The sequence below is a fragment of the Watersipora subatra genome, chromosome 3 (genome assembly GCF_963576615.1).
Source record: "Watersipora subatra chromosome 3, tzWatSuba1.1, whole genome shotgun sequence".
Classification (NCBI taxonomy): Eukaryota; Metazoa; Bryozoa; class Gymnolaemata; order Cheilostomatida; family Watersiporidae; genus Watersipora; species Watersipora subatra.
In genome coordinates, this window is record NC_088710.1 from 15,105,536 (window position 1) to 15,125,456 (window position 19,921).

Genomic DNA, 19,921 nt, shown 5'->3' on the forward strand with positions numbered 1-19,921 from the left:
TAACTGTTCAGTTTTTTATATATATTTTTCGATTTGATGAAATGTGAAGGGTTGTTTAGTCATTCACAAGCAAACAACACTTGAGGACATGTAGTAATGGACACGGGTGATTTTCTTGTATTTATAAAGAAAATTCGTTTTACAAATTATTATTATTGTTATTCATTCAATTCGTTCATATTATTGTAATTTAAGGATGCCAACCAATCAGAAATAAAGGTTCAAGTCTGCATCTACGCTTTTGACCTCCTTTATCTCAATGGTGATTCACTTGTGAAGGAGCCATTCAGAAAAAGGAGACAACTCTTGCACTCAGCTCTATCTGAAATTCCTGGGCAGTTCATGTTTGCTATGGCAACTGACTCTACCGATACAGATAAAATATCTGAATTCCTTGATGAGTCAGTAAAAGGTATGAAGATGTAACAGGTGGAAACAAAGACGTACTCCTTAGTTTCCTATGTATTTGTTGCAGCAAAACATAATCACTAGATAGGTATTTGTTACTTTGTGAGCGTTTGTAGGGAATCAGAACATTTAAAATCATTATGTTCATTATAATATCCTTTTTAGGTGTTGTTTCAGAGGGTGGAACGGATTAATTTGTATTTGATTATTTTATATAGGTTGATTTAATTCAAGATACGAGTAAATTGGCATGCGAGCTCGGTTCTTGAACGCATTAAGCTCATATTTTAAAATATCTTTATGTTGGTAATGTCAATCGTTCAGTTTAGTTATTTATGCATTCTCCACCCATGATCTCTGCATCTACAGTTGGCAACTGTGAAGGCCTGATGGTGAAGACATTGGATGAAGACGCTACCTATGAAATAGCTAAGAGGTCTCACAATTGGCTCAAGTTGAAGAAGGATTATCTGGAAGGAGTGGGCGACACACTCGACCTTGTTGTTATAGGAGGCTATCACGGCACAGGAAAAAGGGCTGGTCGATACGGAGGTTTCCTATTGGCTTGTTATGATGAGGAGAATGAAGAATATCAAACCATCTGTAAGGTAAGGAATGTTATAGCGGACTATAATATACGTATATGTAAGGAAGGGATGTTATAACAGACTATAATGTATATGTAAAGGATGTTATAACAGACTATAATGTATATGTAAAGGATGTTATAACAGACAATAATGTATATGTAAGGGATGTTATAGCAGACTATAATATATATATGTAAGGGGTGTTATAGCAGACTATAATGTATATGTAAGGGATGTTATAACAGACAATAATGTATATGTAAGGGATGTTATAGCAGACTATAATATATATATGTAAGGGATGTTATAGCAGACTATAATGTATATGTAAGGGATGGTATAGCAGGTTATTATGTATACGTAAGGGATGGTATAACAGACTATAATATATATATGTAAGGGGTGTTATAGCAGACTATATGCAAAGAAGCGGTGTTACCACGAACTCTATGTGTATGAGATAGGACATAGAATAAGAACTAGGATGCTGTGACAGACTACAAGTAACGTACTATATTTGACATAAGTAATAAGTACTGTGCATATTAAAAATTAGTAACAAACTAGTATGTTAACTTTAGTAACCATAGTTATCCACAGTAACTTTAGTGTATTTAGTGGTTATGATCTGCAATAAAATGTAACATTACAATGTACAGTAGCAGCAGTACATACCATAGGGAGTTCTTACCTTTGAGACATAAATTTTGAATTTAACTTAAATGACCTTAAAGTTAAGTTTTAGTATGTAATTTACTAAACTTAAATTTTGTCACAGCCTAAAACTTTATCACCTATCGGTTTCCGACTTTGTTTTCGCTATAACTTTTAGCTAACTTCATTAAAACCTTTTTCAACTTAATTCGACAAGAAAGCCCAAGCGATACTGTTTTCAAAAGCGGCATCTTGCATGCTTGGCCACTTAAGGCCATCGAAAGGAAAATTGAAATTTTATTTACGGTACCTTTGGAACGACGTAACTTGAGCTGGTACATCAGTAGGTAAAATGAAGAGGAGCTAAAAAATGTATCAATGCTAATTATTTTACTGTACACTTGAAAATAAATTTAATATGTAATGAGGTGGATTTTTGTTAGCAGGCTAAAGAAAGTTGTCTGATCCCAGACCTCTGTTCCAAGGAATTGCAACTTCAACTTTGCTACTCGTTTTAAAGGAAAAATATTACCACTTTTGATACGAGGAATGCTGCACTGAGAGAAATTGCTCATCATATCTCTTTCAGGCGTTGTGAGAAGGTGCTTGGCGATCAGCATATCGTCATCTTTGTTATTTCAGCGTAATAAGCAAACGAACTGCCAATTTTGAATTTCGAGTGAATTTTTGTTGAATTTGCATGGCCAAATAGGATTTGTATGGCAAGGATGAAAAATCATCCTGTTCCACTTCAGAAGTTAAAAAAAATCATATAACAGGGACATCGTAACCCGAGAGAGCATTGTATACTTTATGCAGCTGTTATTTTAATCCATTAAGCTCTCACTTATCCATATGAATTCAGAATGTGAGAGCTAGTGATACTGAAGCGTTTATATGATGAGCAAGTCATGAAGGGGAGTCATCCAATATGTTGATGCTGTACACTATTTAAACAAGATCTGCCTTAATTTGATGTGTTCTCTAGATTGGCACGGGTTTCAAGGATGACGACTTGGAAAAGCATACGGAGAATCTACGAGAGCTGGTGATAGAAAAGGCTAAACCGTACTACAGGTGCAACTCATCCCTTACCCCTGATCACTGGTATGACGTGAAGCAAGTCTGGGAGGTAAAATGTGCTGACATGAGCATCTCTCCTGTCCACACCGCTGCTGCCGGGCAGGTATGTATTGATCAGCATTTCTATTTTGCTAGCTTAAACTTCATTACCGACCCTTGAGGTCAAGTATGAAGTATGTAAGTTATCAAGTGTTTGAGATTCTAAATAATTTCTAATCAAGTGTTCAAGTCAGTTCTGTTCTAAAAACATCAGGTAGTTAGAAAAAGAGAGCCTTGTTCAAGAAGGAGAATATGATATCTTGGTATTTTAAATGCATACATTACAACGGTAACAAAGCTGAGAATCATTTCCTCGTTCTTTTTGTAAAGAATTACCGAAATACAATAGATAACAAGTAAGGGTTGCATCAAGTACTATGAGAGACATTTAGGCTCAGTTTTTAGACGTAAAATTACTTAAATGTCCTGTTAGCCATGTTTAGGTGAAACATATGTTAACACAATGTCAACATCTGCTAACACTATGTTAACATCTGTTAACATAGTGTTGTTAAGATGAGTCTTTTATGTAGAATCAGATATTTTAGAAACATCAGTGTCTATGCGGATGTAATGTGAATTTCCTGCATTGCTGTTAGCAAAGGATCTTTACACCATAAATAGATTGTGATTGGTTGAAGTATTTAGGAACTTGGACAAGCATTTTGTTAGTAATTGAAAGCAATAGTTTTTATATGCCATCAAGTGATTCGATATTTTAACTGTAATATATTTTGTTAAACTGGGAATGAAGTTTTTTTTGTTCGTGTAGCCATCTTAAAGATAACGATACTGATTTTAGGTTGATCCTGAGAAGGGAGTCTCTTTACGGTTCCCTCGGTTCATAAGGATAAGAGAAGATAAATCACCCGAGCAGGCAACCAACAGCTCACAGGTAAACAAGCCGATTCTAAAGTTTAAACAACTATAATCACTTGTTCGCAAGGGAGATAAATCAATTTTTCTTAAAACATGGAAAATCAATTTTTTTAATTTTTGGTTTCTCTGTTTGTTTTATTAAATAGCTGGAGAGGTTTTGTGGTTGCATAGGTTGCTGAGATGTACAGAAATCAGGATCAAATACAGAATCAGGAGAAGGTGACCGGAGAGCCAGAGGATTTCTATTGAACCAACACACACCATGATGTAGGAGATGGGCATCGCTGCATATAGTGTATTATAAAATCTCAAATTACAACAATACTTTGTATGACCAATTGCATTTCATACTGTTATTTATATATTGTCCTTATATATCCTTTTAATGAGTCTATTTGTACAGTTTTTTAAATGGCACCCACTGGAAATAAATTGGCCTGTCTATTATGAAAACTTTGCTTTTTCATTGGCCAATGCGAGACGTCTAATGTTGCTGATGCAGCCCGCAGCTGCCTCTTGGAGTACTGTGTCCGCTGACCCAACCATCTCCATGAGGGGCTTCACCACACCAGCTTCATGCATCGTTATGCAATTGTCAGGGTCCTTAGAAAGCTGGAAGAGCGCCCTGGCTGTCGATCTGTGTACCTGTTTATCTTTTGACTTGAGGTAGTAGACGAGGGGTGCGACAGCTTTTTCATTGCCAAATGACACTCTATTGTTACCCCAGCTGCAGCAGCGAGCTATCGCCTCTGCTAGATGTCTCCGTAGTCGATCATCCGTCTACAAAATTCGCTCTCTCGTATACTTCAACGTTTACATATTTGCAGTTTCATAAACAGGATACAATTGCAGAGCTAAGAACTTTGTAACAGAGAAAATATGGGGAGAATGTCCGGTGCTTACTGTTGTCTGTCTAGTGGTAAACATTGTTGGTTTTTATTTCTGCATTAATGATTTTACAATTTTGCAGCAGTGAGTTGATATGTCCGTTTTTTAGCAACGGTATTCGCTTAGATATATTATCTATATATTTTATTAACTTTTAACACAAATTTGTGGCTTTACCTCGACGATATTTGAGATAAAACAGTTATACGAGGAATCTACTTAACTAGTGCTTTTGTCAATAATTAAGTTGCTCCACACTAAGCAGACTGGCTTTTTTTTACCATCAAGTCTCTTCTATTGCTATTGGTCACCTGGACATATATGTCACATAATCATTCAATAGTATGTAAGTTTGCTTACTGTGTTGGTGAGTTTTGCTAACATTGGCACTACACCATGATCTGTTATGACTGCCAAGTTCTCTTCATCTTTCGCTATGTTTGCTATCGCAGCACATACACTTGCCAGCACTTCCTGGTCCTCTGACTTAAGCAAGCTCACAATGAGCTCCAGACCTCCCACGAAAGAACGAACCATTTCACCAGCATCCTAAAGCAGATGTTTCATAGCATGCTGTTAAAAAATTTCTGGTCTTTATACTACAACATACTAAAATCTTTTCAGAATTGTAATGGTAAATTCTTTGATTCCTTACTTTGGCGTTTTCTATGCATGGACAGATGGCCCAGGCCGCACTTGCTTGGACCTCTGTGTTCTGGTTTTTCAGAAGGGACCAGAGTAATCTCACTCCATCTAGTCTGTCGATAATACTGTAACACAAATTGATTCATTGACATCAAGTTTGCTTTAACACCAATAAGTAAGGAAGCTACACAAAAACTTCCTAATAGAGGTTGTTTCAACATATTCAGCACAGCATTGGTCTGACACACATATGTTGGACTAGTTACAAATGTGAGCGTTGGAACCACTTCCGTAAGCACATGGCAATAACCTGTTCATGCTGTGCTACACAATTGATTATTAATCATAATTAGCAATATTCTTTTTAAGTTTCGAAATATTTACTCAGTTCAGTATTTTTAGACATGTTACAGATTACTCCGATGTGTTTTTTCATCCGAGGTGAATTTTTATTACTAGAAACCAAGTAAATTTACTTACGCCATGTTATCAGGTTCCTCCGCGCACTGTCCAACCGCACGAGTAACGTTGATCAGTAAAGCTTGGTTTGTTCCTGTGAGTAACTGTACTAGAGGAGATATACCTCCAGCTTTTCTAATCTGTGCTCTGTTTGGAGGATCTTTGGCGCACTCGCCAAGCGCCCCAACCACATTCACCAATACCTTAACACAAAGGCTATAATTCAACGTCTATAACACATTACGCAGCCACTGAGTGAGTGTGCATTGTGAAACACCTGTAACAACTTGCCAAGGCTTGTGCATTGTTGAGAACATAGATATATAAAGGTTTATATATCTATGGTTGAGAAGAATAGAAATGTGAGCATTGTGATGTGAAGGCAACTTATAAACCAAATAAAATGCTTAGCAAGAGTTCTCTACAATTATGCAATCTCGACTATACAAAGCGTTACATCGGCTGATATTGAGTGCCCACCAAGATGGCGGTATTATCTGGCACAACAGGCTAATACTGAAATCTTTACTAGCCTTTCAATAGCATGATTTACATCAGAAGAAAACGTAGAACTATGATTTACATCTGAAGACAATCACGATGACAACTATGATTATTCACTCCAAAAATAATTATAATAATAAAAAGATAAACACATTTATCATATGGCACACTTACTTTCCAGTCTACATCCTCTCTGTGCTGAAAGATATGCAAGTAGAACAAGGTCAACTAGTGTTGTTATAACTCTGTGTATTTGAACTGTTAACCATGGAATTTAATATCCATTTCTGAAATCTCACCTCTTCGGGCTGATCATTAAGAAGGTTTACCAAGAGATCAATAGCTTTCAACTCTTGGAATTTTTGGACATTTTCAGCGCTGATTGCGCATTTCCAGATGGCACCTGTTGCTGCGGCTAAGAGCTCTTTATTATCAACATTGTTGAGCAGGTTGACCATGGGATGTAACCCTCCATATTTCTTTACTAGATCTCTTGTTTCCTTCTCCTCCGCGCACTGTAATAGTCAGCCGCAGTTGAAGGTACACGACTTCATCAGCTAATTTATATATGAACCACTTGCCACCGACTAAACCCTCTCAAGTTGATTATTTCAATGACAAATTTTACTACAGCGGTGATAGAAATTTTGGAACTGCTTAAAATAAACACGTTATTTGTTATTAATTCATAATTTGCTTAGTATTTATTAGTTGAATTTTAGTAATATGCACATTAATGGAAAACTAAAGATGTTCCATACATGAATTCTATTAAATATTAACTAATATTTGCTTTTTGGCCGAGGTTTAGAGTAGCATAGCTGTATCTGGGCATTATGTTAAAAAATCCAACAAAAACTAAGTTTATATTTGTTGACTAAATTGTCCAAATTCAACCTGGATTTGAACATGTGACTATATGAGAGTAAATTGGTGGTCTCTGTAGTGTCTCAATATTTAGTTGGCCAGCCCTTATAGTCAATCTCACATAATAGGGTAAAATGGGTGCCCAATAAACTGATGATATTTCTTGAAAATACTTCTGGAGGCAGAAAGAGTGTCAACAAAACTTGATTCTCAAATATGAATAGTATGTATGGTCTGAGATAATAAATAAAATGAGTTTATGCCATAAATAACATAGAACAGGAAAAAACTTTTAGGTAGTCCCATAGTTACTATCACCATTGTACTTTAAGGATAGTAGAGGGAACTAGGTGGTCCCATAGTTACTATCACCATTGTACTTTAAGGATAGTAGAGGAGAGGGAACTAGGTGGTCTCATAGTTACTATCACTATTGTACTTTAAGGATAGTAGAGGAGAGGGAACTAGGTGGTCCCATAGTTACTATCACCACTGTACTTTAAGGATAGTAGAGGAGAGGGAACTAGGTGGTCCCATAGTTACTATCACCATTGTACTTTAAGGATAGTAGAGGGAACTAGGTGGTCCCATAGTTACTATCACCATTGTACTTTAAGGATAGTAGAGGAGAGGGAACTAGGTAGTCCCATAGTTACTATCACCATTGTACTTTAAGGATAGTAGAGGAGAGGGAACTAGGTGGTCTCATAGTTACTATCACCATTGTACTTTAAGAATAGTAGAGGAGAGGGAACTAGGTGGTCCCATAGTTACTATCACCATTGTACTTTAAGGATAGTAGAGGAGAGGGAACTAGGTAGTCCCATAGTTACTATCACCATTGTACTTTAAGGATAGTAGAGGAGAGGAAACTAGGTGGTCCCATAGTTACTATCACCATTGTACTTTAAGGATAGTAGAGGAGAGGAATCTGCTATAGTTGAGGATAGTGAAAGTTTATTCAAAGGGGGGTGCCTTATGTTCTAGTATGTGTTAAGATCCTGTTCACTGATAATATAACTAGGAGCTCATCATCTACTATGCTGTTTCATCAATGTAATGAAAGGTGTAAGTCTTTTACTGCCATCTATTTAAATGCGCTAAAAATAATGAATAGTTTGCTGTCAGCAACTTGATGACTACTGAAATTTTCCAACAATCACTTGATGACTACTGTACCTACCCCACAATCACACATCCCTTGATGACTACTACAACTGCCCAACAATCACATATCCTTTGATGCCTACTGCAACTGCCCCATAATCACACACATCACTTGATGACTACTACAACAGCCCAACAATCACACATACTTTGATGACTACTGCAACTGCCCCACAATCACACATCCCTTGATGACTACTACAACTGCCCCACAATCACCTATCCCTTGATGACTACTGCAACTTCCCAACAATCACACACCCCTTGATGACTACTACAACTTCCCAACAATCACCCATACTTTGATGACTACTGCAACTGCTCCACAATCACACATCCCTTGATGACTATTGAGTCCGCACTACTTGCACAATTAATAGTCAAATATAATAATGGTGCAACTTTACGGCGTGACTCGTGACAGACAGTCGCTCTATCGCTTGTCGGAACTGTTTTCTCTGAAGTGATTCAGGTAAACTCATGTCATCATAAAAATTTATCAACTTTGTTACACCAAAAAATAAGCAAAAAAACTTAGTCTAATGTTTCAACTAATCTGTCATTAATATTTCAATTAGTTTGGAATCGATTTGGTTCTTACATCACCTCTAGACACCATTATACTTGGAAATATTTTAGTAAGTGTATAGTCAAGTTGCAATACCCACCTTGAAAATAGCACTGGCGCAGTGCATCTGTAGCTCAGGGTTTTCTGATTTGAGGTTTGCTACAAGGTCCTCAACCATTCCCTCAGTTCTTATGGCCAGACGATAGCTTGGCTCTGAGGCGCATTCTTGAAGCGTCCCAACAACAGGTATCAGCATACTTTCGTGAACGGACTTGAGCAGCCGAGCAAGCAACGGGATGGCTCCTGCCTTCCTCATTGCCTTCTTATTCTTGGTGCTCTTACTGCAGCTCCACAGGGCCATCGCACCACACTTTGCTACCTCCACATCCTTATTGTGCTCGGGTGTGCTCATAGAGTTGAGAGGTGCACAGTCTAGCAAGCCAACCTGCAATAGACGCATGACTTCTGATTCACTAAAAGCTTTATAGCCTAGCATCTTTGTATAAAGTAACGTTCGCGTTCAATGTAGCAACTATATGTGATGTACCCACCATGTCTAGTGTAGCATCTGTGTCTATGCAGCTTCTATGTCTAGGGGAGCATCTATGGCTAATATAGCATTGATGTCTAGCGTTTCTACTTGTTAGTCATGTTACACCTAGTATGTTAATTGAAATTTGATACCTATTGCTAAATTTACATCCCTTTAAGATAGCTGAAAAATGCTCGACTCCAAATTCTCAATGGCAAATGAAACTACACGATAAGAGAACACTGGTTTCACCGCGTGAAACTTTATTACCTTCATGGTGAACCAAGGGAACTGTTTGGTAATAGTGAATGTGATTTCAAACTTCAAAATACAAATATGAGTTAGCTTTACAAACTTACAAGCTTTTTAATTCCGCCATGCTGCCGCACCGTGCGCCTCGCTCGCCTAAATTTAGCCACATTAGCAATAGTCTCGGCTGCCAAAGCTTTGAGCTCTTTGTTGGGGTCTCTTAGAATCTTCACCATTGTTTGCAGTCCCCCGAGGTCAGCGATTGCTCTTCTAATCTGTGCATTCTTTGAGATGTACTTGAGAATGTTAAGTGAACCAATCTGAAAAAGAATAACACAGCAATGTGTCACTGAACAGCAATATCAAGGACTATAACCGCCTTAAGAATACAGGGGGCCAAACGGTTATCAAAGGAAGAAAAGTAATGACTGGGAAGGAAGTATAGTTGGCCTCTTTATGCTAACAAAAAGATGGAATGAACTTGAGTAAATGAATTTTGGAAATGCCAGACTTCAGCAATTGTTTCAGCAATTGCTCCTCAAACTGTTACCGTGGTTTTCAGCCTATCATGGATGCTTCACACAAAAAATCGTTCAACAAGAAACTTCTGGTGAGCTTGTAAAGCGACTGTTTTATATTTTAAAGCCATGCTTTTATCGGGAGTGATTTTTGTAAATATAAAACGAACTTGGATGGTGGATCAACAAGGATACAAATTTTGACAAAGTATTGACTTGTCGAGGTAAGTCCAGTATTTAATAGAATATATGGTTTTGAACAATGTATGTTAATACGTCTATACTGGACCTAAGCAGATTTTCATGCTGTAATCGTGTATTGCAGACTGATAACCTCTAGGAAGCATGCAAACATTTTATTTGGCACTAACTCAGGTGCATAAACCATGGATTTCAATCGTGGAGATGTTTAGGTTCGTAAAGCAGGGAGTCAGAATTGTCAAGAAATGATTAATCAGATACGAAAAGAGCAATACCTTGCATTTAATATCTTCCGTGTCTAAAAGGTTTATGAGTACTTCAAGGCCGCCCACATCTCTAATTGCCATTTGTATTGTCTCCTGGCTCAGGTTGAAATCTCTCATGGCGCAGAGAGCTATGATGGTGGCTGTCTGATTTCCTCCCTGTAGTTTGAAAAGAGTATTCAGTTTTTACTTTGCACTTTTATTAGTAACTCTACTTGCTACTACAGTAGTGTTATATGCTACAGTTGGTGCACTACGCACTACTATTAGTGCATCACAAGTGAATGTTAGCGCACTATGCAGTACAGCTAGCGCACTACATATTAATACTAATGCACTATGTTTTACTAAAAAGGCGGTACGAGTTACTGCTAGTACACTATGAATTATTGCTAGTGCACTATGCATTAGTCCTAGACCACTACGCATTAATGCTAATGCACTACAAACTATCACTAGTGTGCTAAAATAACAGTTGTTTTGGTAAAATTTGCAACTAATAATTTAGTTAATCAATTTTTAATTGGTTCACATACTGCAATGCTTAGTGGAATAAAAAGAGCAGCAACGCATAGGGATTGAACCCAAATTCTACAACCCTCAAAAAGTATGCTTTCTTCCGGCTGGCTTACATAATGCCAATCTTCCAAGGGAACTTATAGCAAGGGTGCAGCAGAAAGCTATGAAAGCTTGTTTTTGTGTAAATATATTATGTGATATATTATGTAATTGCTTTTTCACAAGTTAAAGAGAGGGTGAGGTCATGAACAAGCTTACAATCATACAAAAATCCCAATTATATATAGAATATTATTTGTGAACCTTGCAACATTTCCGACAGTTAACTAGAATACTTATTTTGCGCTAAACAGATGAAATCTCATTTACCTTCAGATACTTGACAAGTTTCTGTATCTGCCAGTAATCTGACGGCAAATCAGAGCTGCTTTCCTGTCGTCTCTCAAGCACTTCCTCTTCCTCCTCTGATTCAGATGAGCTCTCGCTAAATGAATCTTCCTCATACGGCGTCTTTGATTTACCTCTGCAAGATTTTCAGTTCAATCCTTTAAACAACTAACTAACGATTAGTTTAAATACGATGAGCAAATCTCAGGCTGTGTTAGTCATACTTGCGGTGCTTAGGCGATGTCGCTGTTGGCAACACATGAGGGGCGCTGCCGGCTTCTACTGACTTCTTCAGTCGCCTTATACCAACATTTAAAATATGAAAAGGATAATGAGATGGTTTGGAAGCGGAGAGCAGCGTGGTGAGACCACTCACAGGCGAGTCTCTTCTCGCTAAATGAGAACAAGCCGTCTGCTGACCGGCCATATCACCCCTCAGCGCTGAGTCACGTCGCTTTCAACAATGCTCGACAGTGACTTGTCATGCTTTAGACCTGTTTGTTGTCCTTAATGACTTTATGGATTTACATACCTCGACTCCATCCTCGCTTTTTGGTGCTTGGTTTTGGGACTCTTCTTCTCTTCCTCCTTCATATGAGCTTTCCTTCTCCTTCAAAGATTAGTTACAGTCTTATTAATTACAGTGTTACACTCAAAGATTAGTTACAGTGTTACACTCAAATATTAGTTACAGTGTTTCACTCAAAGATTAATTACAGTGTTACACTCAAAGATTAGTTACAGTGTTACACTCAAATATTAGTTACAGTGTTACACTCAAAGATTAATTACAGTGTTACACTCAAAGATTAGTTACAGTGTTACACTCAAAGATTAATTAGTGTTACACTCAAAGATTAGTTACAGTGTTACACTCAAAGATTAATTACAGTGTTACACTCAAAGATTAGTTACAGTGTTACACTCAAAGATTAGTTACAGTGTTACACTCAAAGATTAATTACAGAGTTACACTCAAAGATTAATTACAGTGTTACACTCAAAGATTAGTTACAGTGTTACACTCAAAGATTAATTACAGTGTTACACTCAAAGATTAATTACAGTGTTACACACAAAGATTAGTTACAGTGTTACACTCAAAGATTAATGTAGATTATAAAGGAAGTATTTATGACAAAATTGCGTTGGCTAATCATAAATCAACAAACACAGATTGATTCATCGATTCCCAGAAAATACAGCTGTAAATTTGTTTTTTATTTTAGCTGGAGTTGTCCCACCTATTTGCGATAGCCATCCATTTAGACAAACAAACAGAAGACCAGCTGATAATAACTTTTGCTATTATCAGCTGTTATTATTATAATAGCTACACTAAATGTGTTCTTAGATATTTGCTGTTTAAAATACTCAAATCGTATCTCCAATCTGCCTGAACACCCGGTACATTCCTACCTCCTTAAAAAACCACTACACCTTTTACCAGACACCAAAACCTTGCCATTTTGCGTTATAAAACAACGCTATGCAGAAAAAGCTTTTTCTCTCAATACACATAATTTACTCTACTATTATTTGTTTTTGTCTCATGGTCATATTTGACCAGTGATAATAAAGTCGACATCTATCTTTCTGTCTATCATGAGGCATAGCTCTGCTTCTCCTTAAGTTGTAGCATATGGAATTTTACCCACACTGACTCACACGCACGAAACCCTCACCTGTCCTCCTTTTCGTCAGCTATCCACGTTAATGTGGGCTCCAAGTGCTTCTTATGGTCTTTACGACCTTTGCTTCTCTGCTGCTCTTCTTCACGACGTCGTTGTTCTAGTTCCTTCTCTCTTTCTGCGTCCTTTTCTTGAGTGTCTTCTTTACTCGCCTCTTGCATGGACAGATCCTGCAGAAGTTTCATTACTACATCGGTCTATCGCAAGCTCAACCTTGTACTATTTCATACCTACCTTTTCCTTAGGGACGCTTGACACGATTTAAACTGACGTTTAAGTTTATAACAAGACGAGATGTCAATGAGAATTACTAATGTCAGTGCATCATAATAGTAGTAATTAGCGCCTAAGTAGCACTACTGATTATTGATTCAGCATTATTTATTATATATTAAAATTATAATAATAATATATAACTCTAATAATACTATATATATAATTAACCAGCTAGAATGAGATTCTACTTTTGTCCACACAGTAGAACTTCAAAACTCTGATAACTTCGACTTGATGACAAGATTCTGGAGAACAGAATTCTAATTTTCGGTAATGAGAACATATACAAGAAGCCGTTTCACTCACCACAATATCCTATAGCGAGCTGCCGTACCAAGGCCAGGCTATTTACTGACACTCTAGGCTACGAATGACTGCTGACCAACTAATCTTAACCTTAATGGGAGTCAACAAGGAAAACTATAAAGAATAGATTTAATGCGCTTTTACATTGACCTATTGATGGCTATTCTATACATTGTGATTTGTTTAAATTGTATCTAGCGGTAACCGTGCATTACCTCTGTTGAACAACTACAAACAGCATAAATATTGCATGTGTCTTTTGCTGGTTCATTACATGATGAGATGTTCGTTAAGTTAAAGTTTTATACGATATCAGTACCAGTACTAATAATATCGTAACGTAAACGATGTGTGAGGGTACCAATGCCGATGATATCGGTATCGGGCATTCCATTTTTCCAATAGAAACTTTTACTCATTCATAAAGCTGCAATAGAATTTGCAATTTGTTCTTGATATTATATTATTATTTTTATTATTATATATTAGTAATATTGGCACGGTTAGAAAGAGTTGAATACAAGAATTTAAATGACATGTAGTTTTATGTTCTGTACTCTATTACCTACTGCCAAAAGCCTAAAAAACCGAAAATGTTTGGAATTGTAATCAATAGAGAGTAAATAGGCTGGTAATATAGTGCGATTCATAGCAACTTAAGCTAGGTTAAAGTATGATTTCTAAATGCAGAAAGATAGTTTTGAGTATTTGTGTTATTTGATTAAGCTAGAATATACGGAGTTGTCTTCACCATCAAAGTGAACTTGATCACCTTTCTAATGCCTGATCAGCCTTTGTGTTACAAAAGTTACTGAACTTAATTAAAAGGTCGAGAACAGTTGAAAACCACAACAATCCTTTATTAACCTCTGCATCGAAATATGTACCTCAAAATCCAACGCTTGTCAGCATTTGCTATTACTTTGAAAGTTGACAGCAAACAAACTATTACCAATGACATGAAAGACAAATTTTACCAATAATTACTCTACAAACGATATGCAGATATTGTAATTCATTACCCTTTGTAGAAATGTTTTATAGTATTGGAGAGACAACTCTATTACTTTGTCAACAAGAATACATACGGGTTAACTCGTCTTTTGGAGTACCAACCTAAACAACATGTGTCTTTTATATAGGGGTTTCTAACGAGTTCTATTCATATAATGAAATAAATATCATCAATCTTATGACGTAGGTAACTGTCAAAAATACATTAAATGCAAACAATGTTTGTTAATAGGCATGTCACAGCCTCTTGTAAATTTGAATGGACGAACCAAACGTTTGTTTTACAACCTGCTCAGAAACGAAAAAGAAAAATAAGTGCCATGCCCAGTTCGCAGAGTAGCTTTCATTGCCAACTTTTGTCATTTCAATAAAGCTGTTTCGTGATATCGCTGGTCAGGTGCCAAATATCGAGATGCCAGCGTGAATCGCTAAGTGCTTCAAGAGCATGGCACTTTCACAGTATTTTCTTTTAAAAAAATATTCCATATTATCTTTTTCACAAAATACTTTCATATGCATATGTCCAGTAAAACTGGTCGAGTCATGGCACATGGGCAAGGCTCTTATTTTCTCCTTCCGTTAACCGTTTGAGGTTTGTTATTAGTTTTCCAGCTCTTTTGCTTCTTATTTTTAAGGTTGGACAGAAGATCCCAAGGCTAAAAGAGAGATGGATGAAGAGGTATGATGATGATAGAAGATCTGTACTATAACTTACAGAAAATTGACACTCAGTTATGGTGACAGCAGCATTATTTTAAAACCAGCACCCATTTTAAGATCACATTCAAATACAGTTAGCGATAGACACTCAGCATTTTGATGTACATCCGCAGCAATTTGTATGCATAATAATTACAGGAACTCACCATAGCCTGAGTACTAGTGATGAAGGGTTAGTAGAAGGGAAGGGTGAAAGCAGACATGCAACTATGTAATCAAGAAACTTGAAGTGGAAACATGGTTAGCTTCAATCCACTCACAACGGTTAGCGAAGATTTCTCGCTATACAACAACTGCAGCTACACAAAGACTTGAGCACTCTGTAACGGTATGAGAAATATACAACTTCTGCTATTACAAACAGAATATGTGTGTAGTTTACTGGAGTTACAATATCTCTGTTGTAAATGATACAACAGAAGGCTGGAAAGGTTGGGAAAGGTAAGAAAGCACGAATGCAGGAAAAATTCCACATATTCAAAAAAACCCATAGACCCAACGAATGATCTTACCTGTTGTACAATGAGCTCCGCAAACTTTGCGCTTTTCATCTTTAAAAGCTCAACAAGGTTGGCATTCACATCACTCGCTGGCTCGTAGTCTAGGTCATTCTTTTCTTTAATCCAACCCTGTGAATAATGCATCAACGGCTTGAAACATATGCTATAGTTAGACCTATCTTCCTTCATTTTATAATGGTTGTTTGGATATCGAGCAAAGATCCAATTTATCATCCTTCAAAGATTTATCAACAGGCTATTGGACAAAAATCTACTAATTTCGCTCATTAAAAATACCATTGAGAAATATAATTTTGGTTTATGGATGTCATGGTCTTCATACTTTTGACGGCAATAATCATTGGTCAATCTAATTTTCAATGTGACTGATCACTTAGTAGCGTAGGTGTGTGTATTTGCTACAGAAAATATCTACACTAAACATCGGTAATGCATTTCCTTGGTTTGTGTAACCAGACCTTTATCAAGAATGTAATCTTAGCCTTACGGAGTTGTCTACTAAATAGCAGAAAAAAAAGTATGCATCACAACTTATTCGTATGTGGGTTTACCTTGTTCACAAAATATCCCGTGGTGCTTGCTGTTACAAAGAATGGATCTTCATCATGCGGTTTTACTTCGATGTAACTGATATCTCCATTGATCTGTCTCCATGGTGGTGACCGGCAGCCATTTTGAAATTTATGCTCGGTAGTAAACGCTATATCTTCAAGAACATGTTTGTCTTCATCATCACCACAGAATTCCTTTAGAAGGTTGACATCTTGCTCCACTAAAGTTGCTGTCAAACGGCTTGCTCTAAAAAACATAAAAAAACAGGTTAAACTAAGGCGGTTTGACGAGGCTTACTGTTGATTTCTTCAATCAATTAGATAGATTAAATCAGACCTACAAAAATAACTGCTATTAAAACCACTTCAATGGATAAGATAAACATGGTATCTATGTTGTGAAAAGCTAACCCTGAACTCGGGTACTTACGATGCAACAGCCTCTGCAAACTCTTTTAGCAAATCAGAATCAAACTTCTGAACATGCATCACCAGCTTTAACGTGAGCTTTTTTAGTTCTGCTTCTTCATCAACTTGCTCTCGAGGGGACTTCATTATTTCTTCCATGTATCGATAGGTTGAAAGATCTTCTCCGCTGACGGAAGAGAATCTGTCACCAGCTATGTGGGAAAGCGGGTCCGGGTTTGCTTTAAACAAATGAATGAAGTTATAATGCATTCTAAAACAATTATTGAATTTGAACCTTTCATCGAATATAAAACGTTTGGTAATTGGTACACTTCATCAAATTGTTACTTTTGCATTATGTTATGACGTCTGTTGGAAAGATGATGTGATGCATACTCACCTTCTAAACAGGCTCGTGTCTCCTCAAGTCGTCTGTCTTTTGCAATGTTTAGAACTTGACCTAAATCTGCGATTGTAAGCACACTCAGTTTGTACAATCCATCTGAGTCTTTGTGAAACCTTATGACAGGTAGATTGTCCGTGCCAATTGTTTCTGTAGATACCATGTCATCTCCTCTATGAACACCAGAACCATGACACTTTTTATTAATTCATTTCTTTATTAATGATTTATGTACAATCTGCATTTTGTTTTGAGATCTACCGCTTTAGAAGTCTTACCTTTGTTCAAAAGCGCCTCCACTGAAGTCGTCAATTTTCAATGAAGACGGCCATGTCATGGGAGATTTGAACATCAGTTTCGATTCTTCTGGATGAGCACCAGAATATGTTGAAGCCCAGTTAATGATTTTGTTGAGTAGTGTTTCATTGGCAGAATTGTACGCAATCTTTGAACCTCCATCAGCGGCAGAAGCACTCTTACGCGCTCGAGCAATGGTCTGGCCCATTTTTATTAACTGTTTCCTCTACAAAGTAATGTGAGTCGACTATATACCGTACATGCTCAGCATGCACAAATTATCAAATACTAAAACAAACATATCATCGACAAAAAGTTTGCACAATTACGATTGAGTTTAATACAACTATCTAAAAAACGAAAGCGGCGACTTTTTCTATTGTTATTACACAAATGTCTGGTGGTTCATTGAAACTGCGATCAGCGTTTTATGCTAAAAACAAATCCTGCATCAAAAAGTTTTTATAAAACTGTGCAATATTGAAGAGATTAACGTAATTTTTAATGTTTCTATAGTATGCATGTATAGACAAATACACAGGAACAAACCTTAGATAAGTACCAATACGTAAAAGTAACCTTGTAAAAACTTCAAGCACCTGTCTGAAACGAAATGTTACAGTCGCTAAGCAACAACGTATCTCGCGAGACCAGCCTGCTATTGGCGTGTCAGTTGCTGGGCAATGGTCAGATCTAAAAAAGATAACGATTTGTGAGTTTCTAGCCGCAATTCCTAAATCGATTGCGGAATGTACACAAAAATAAATTTTGGCGCCTACAATATAATTGAACGTTGACAAGGTCGTTTCTACGGAACTACAAAACTGCTAATGCTAGTTGTACTGCGTAGTTGTAGTAGGCTGTTGTTGTAAATAGTTTTTAGTATACTCTTGAATAGGGCTTGTACATTGATACTATTATTATTACAAACTATTATATATGCACTACATTGCAAAGCAGTTATTTTAGATGACTACAGCAAGTTTTGGCTTGCCCATAAAACAGTTATACTTTTCCTTCTAATTACAATACAAATTAGAACCTGACTTTTCAGCAATGATTAGCCTAGCTACAAAACAGTAATATTTCTATTAAATAAATGTTAGAAACTGACTTTTCAGCAATTATTAGCCCAGCTACAAAACAGATATATTTCTATTAAATACATATTGGAACTTGTCTTTTCAGCAAATATTAGCCCAGCTACAAAACAGTTATATTTCTATTAAATACATGTTAGAACCTGACTTTTCAGCAATTATTAGCCCAGCTACAAAACAGTTATATTTCTATTTAATACATGTTAGAACCTGACTTTTCAGCAATGATTAGCCCAGCTACAAAACAGTTATATTTCTATTAAATACATGTTAGAACCTGACTTTTCAGCAATGATTAGCCCAGCTACAAAACAGTTATATTTCTATTTAATACATATTAGAACCTGACTTTTCAGCAATTATTAGCCCAGCTACAAAACACTTATATTTCTATTAAATACATGTTAGAACCTGACTTTTCAGCAATTATTAGCCCAGCTACAAAACAGTTATATTTCTATTTAATACATGTTAGAACCTGACTTTTCAGCAATTATTAGCCTAGCTACAAAACAGTTATATTTCTATTAAATACATGTTAGAACCTGACTTTTCAGCAATTATTAGCCTAGCTACAAAACAGTTATATTTCTATTAAATACATGTTAGAACCTGACTTTTCAGCAATTATTAGCCCAGCTACAAAACAGTTATATTTCTATTTAATACATGTTAGAACCTGAATTTTCAGCAATTATTAGCCCAGCTACAAAACAGTTATATTTCTATTAAATACATATTGGAACTTGTCTTTTCAGCAATTATTAGCCTAGCTACAAAACAGTTATATTTCTATTAAATACATATTGGAACTTGTCTTTTCAGCAATTATTAGCCTAGCTACAAAACAGTTATATTTCTATTAAATACATATTGGAACTTGTCTTTTCAGCAATTATTAGCCCAGCTACAAAACAGTTACATTTCTATTAAATACATATTGGAACTTGTCTTTTCAACAATTATTAGCCTAGCTACAAAACAGTTATATTTCTATTAAATACATATTGGAACCCGACTTCAGCAAATATTAGCCTAGCTACAAAACAGTTATATTTCTATTAAATACATGTTAAAACCTAACTTTTCAGCAATTATTAGCCTGGCTACAAAACAGTTATCTTATTTCAACTTCATGGACTTGAAGAGCAAGTATTAGACTGGCTACATAAAAGTTTTATGACTTTATACAAACTAAAGCTTAGAGTTATGAG

The 19,921-nt window shown here is 36.4% G+C and overlaps 2 protein-coding genes across 2 annotated transcripts in view; one reads left to right on the forward strand and one right to left on the reverse strand.

Annotated features, from left to right (window-relative positions):
* Positions 1–3,964, forward strand: part of LOC137391524 (DNA ligase 1-like) — a 44,814-nt gene extending 40,850 nt beyond the window's left edge. Inside the window, exons 18-22 of the mRNA XM_068078026.1 lie at positions 196–412; positions 778–1,016; positions 2,641–2,838; positions 3,577–3,669; positions 3,825–3,964. Of these exons, the coding sequence (XP_067934127.1) occupies positions 196–412; positions 778–1,016; positions 2,641–2,838; positions 3,577–3,669; positions 3,825–3,902 (825 nt within the window). The 3' untranslated portion in view covers positions 3,903–3,964. The remainder of the gene's footprint in view (positions 1–195; positions 413–777; positions 1,017–2,640; positions 2,839–3,576; positions 3,670–3,824) is intronic.
* Positions 3,922–18,234, reverse strand: LOC137391523 (outer dynein arm-docking complex subunit 2-like). Its single transcript, XM_068078025.1, has 17 exons — positions 18,187–18,234; positions 17,589–17,833; positions 17,308–17,483; positions 16,930–17,146; positions 16,500–16,746; positions 15,940–16,056; positions 13,106–13,281; positions 11,953–12,030; positions 11,403–11,556; positions 10,527–10,673; positions 9,643–9,852; positions 8,852–9,196; positions 6,449–6,664; positions 5,667–5,848; positions 5,197–5,311; positions 4,902–5,090; positions 3,922–4,433 (listed from the first exon to the last, which is right to left on the reverse strand). The coding sequence occupies exons 2-17, from the start codon at positions 17,813–17,815 to the stop codon at positions 4,098–4,100; spliced, it is 3,132 nt and encodes a 1,043-aa protein (XP_067934126.1). The 5' UTR covers positions 17,816–17,833; positions 18,187–18,234; the 3' UTR covers positions 3,922–4,097.
* Between the last annotated feature and the right edge of the window lie 1,687 nt (positions 18,235–19,921).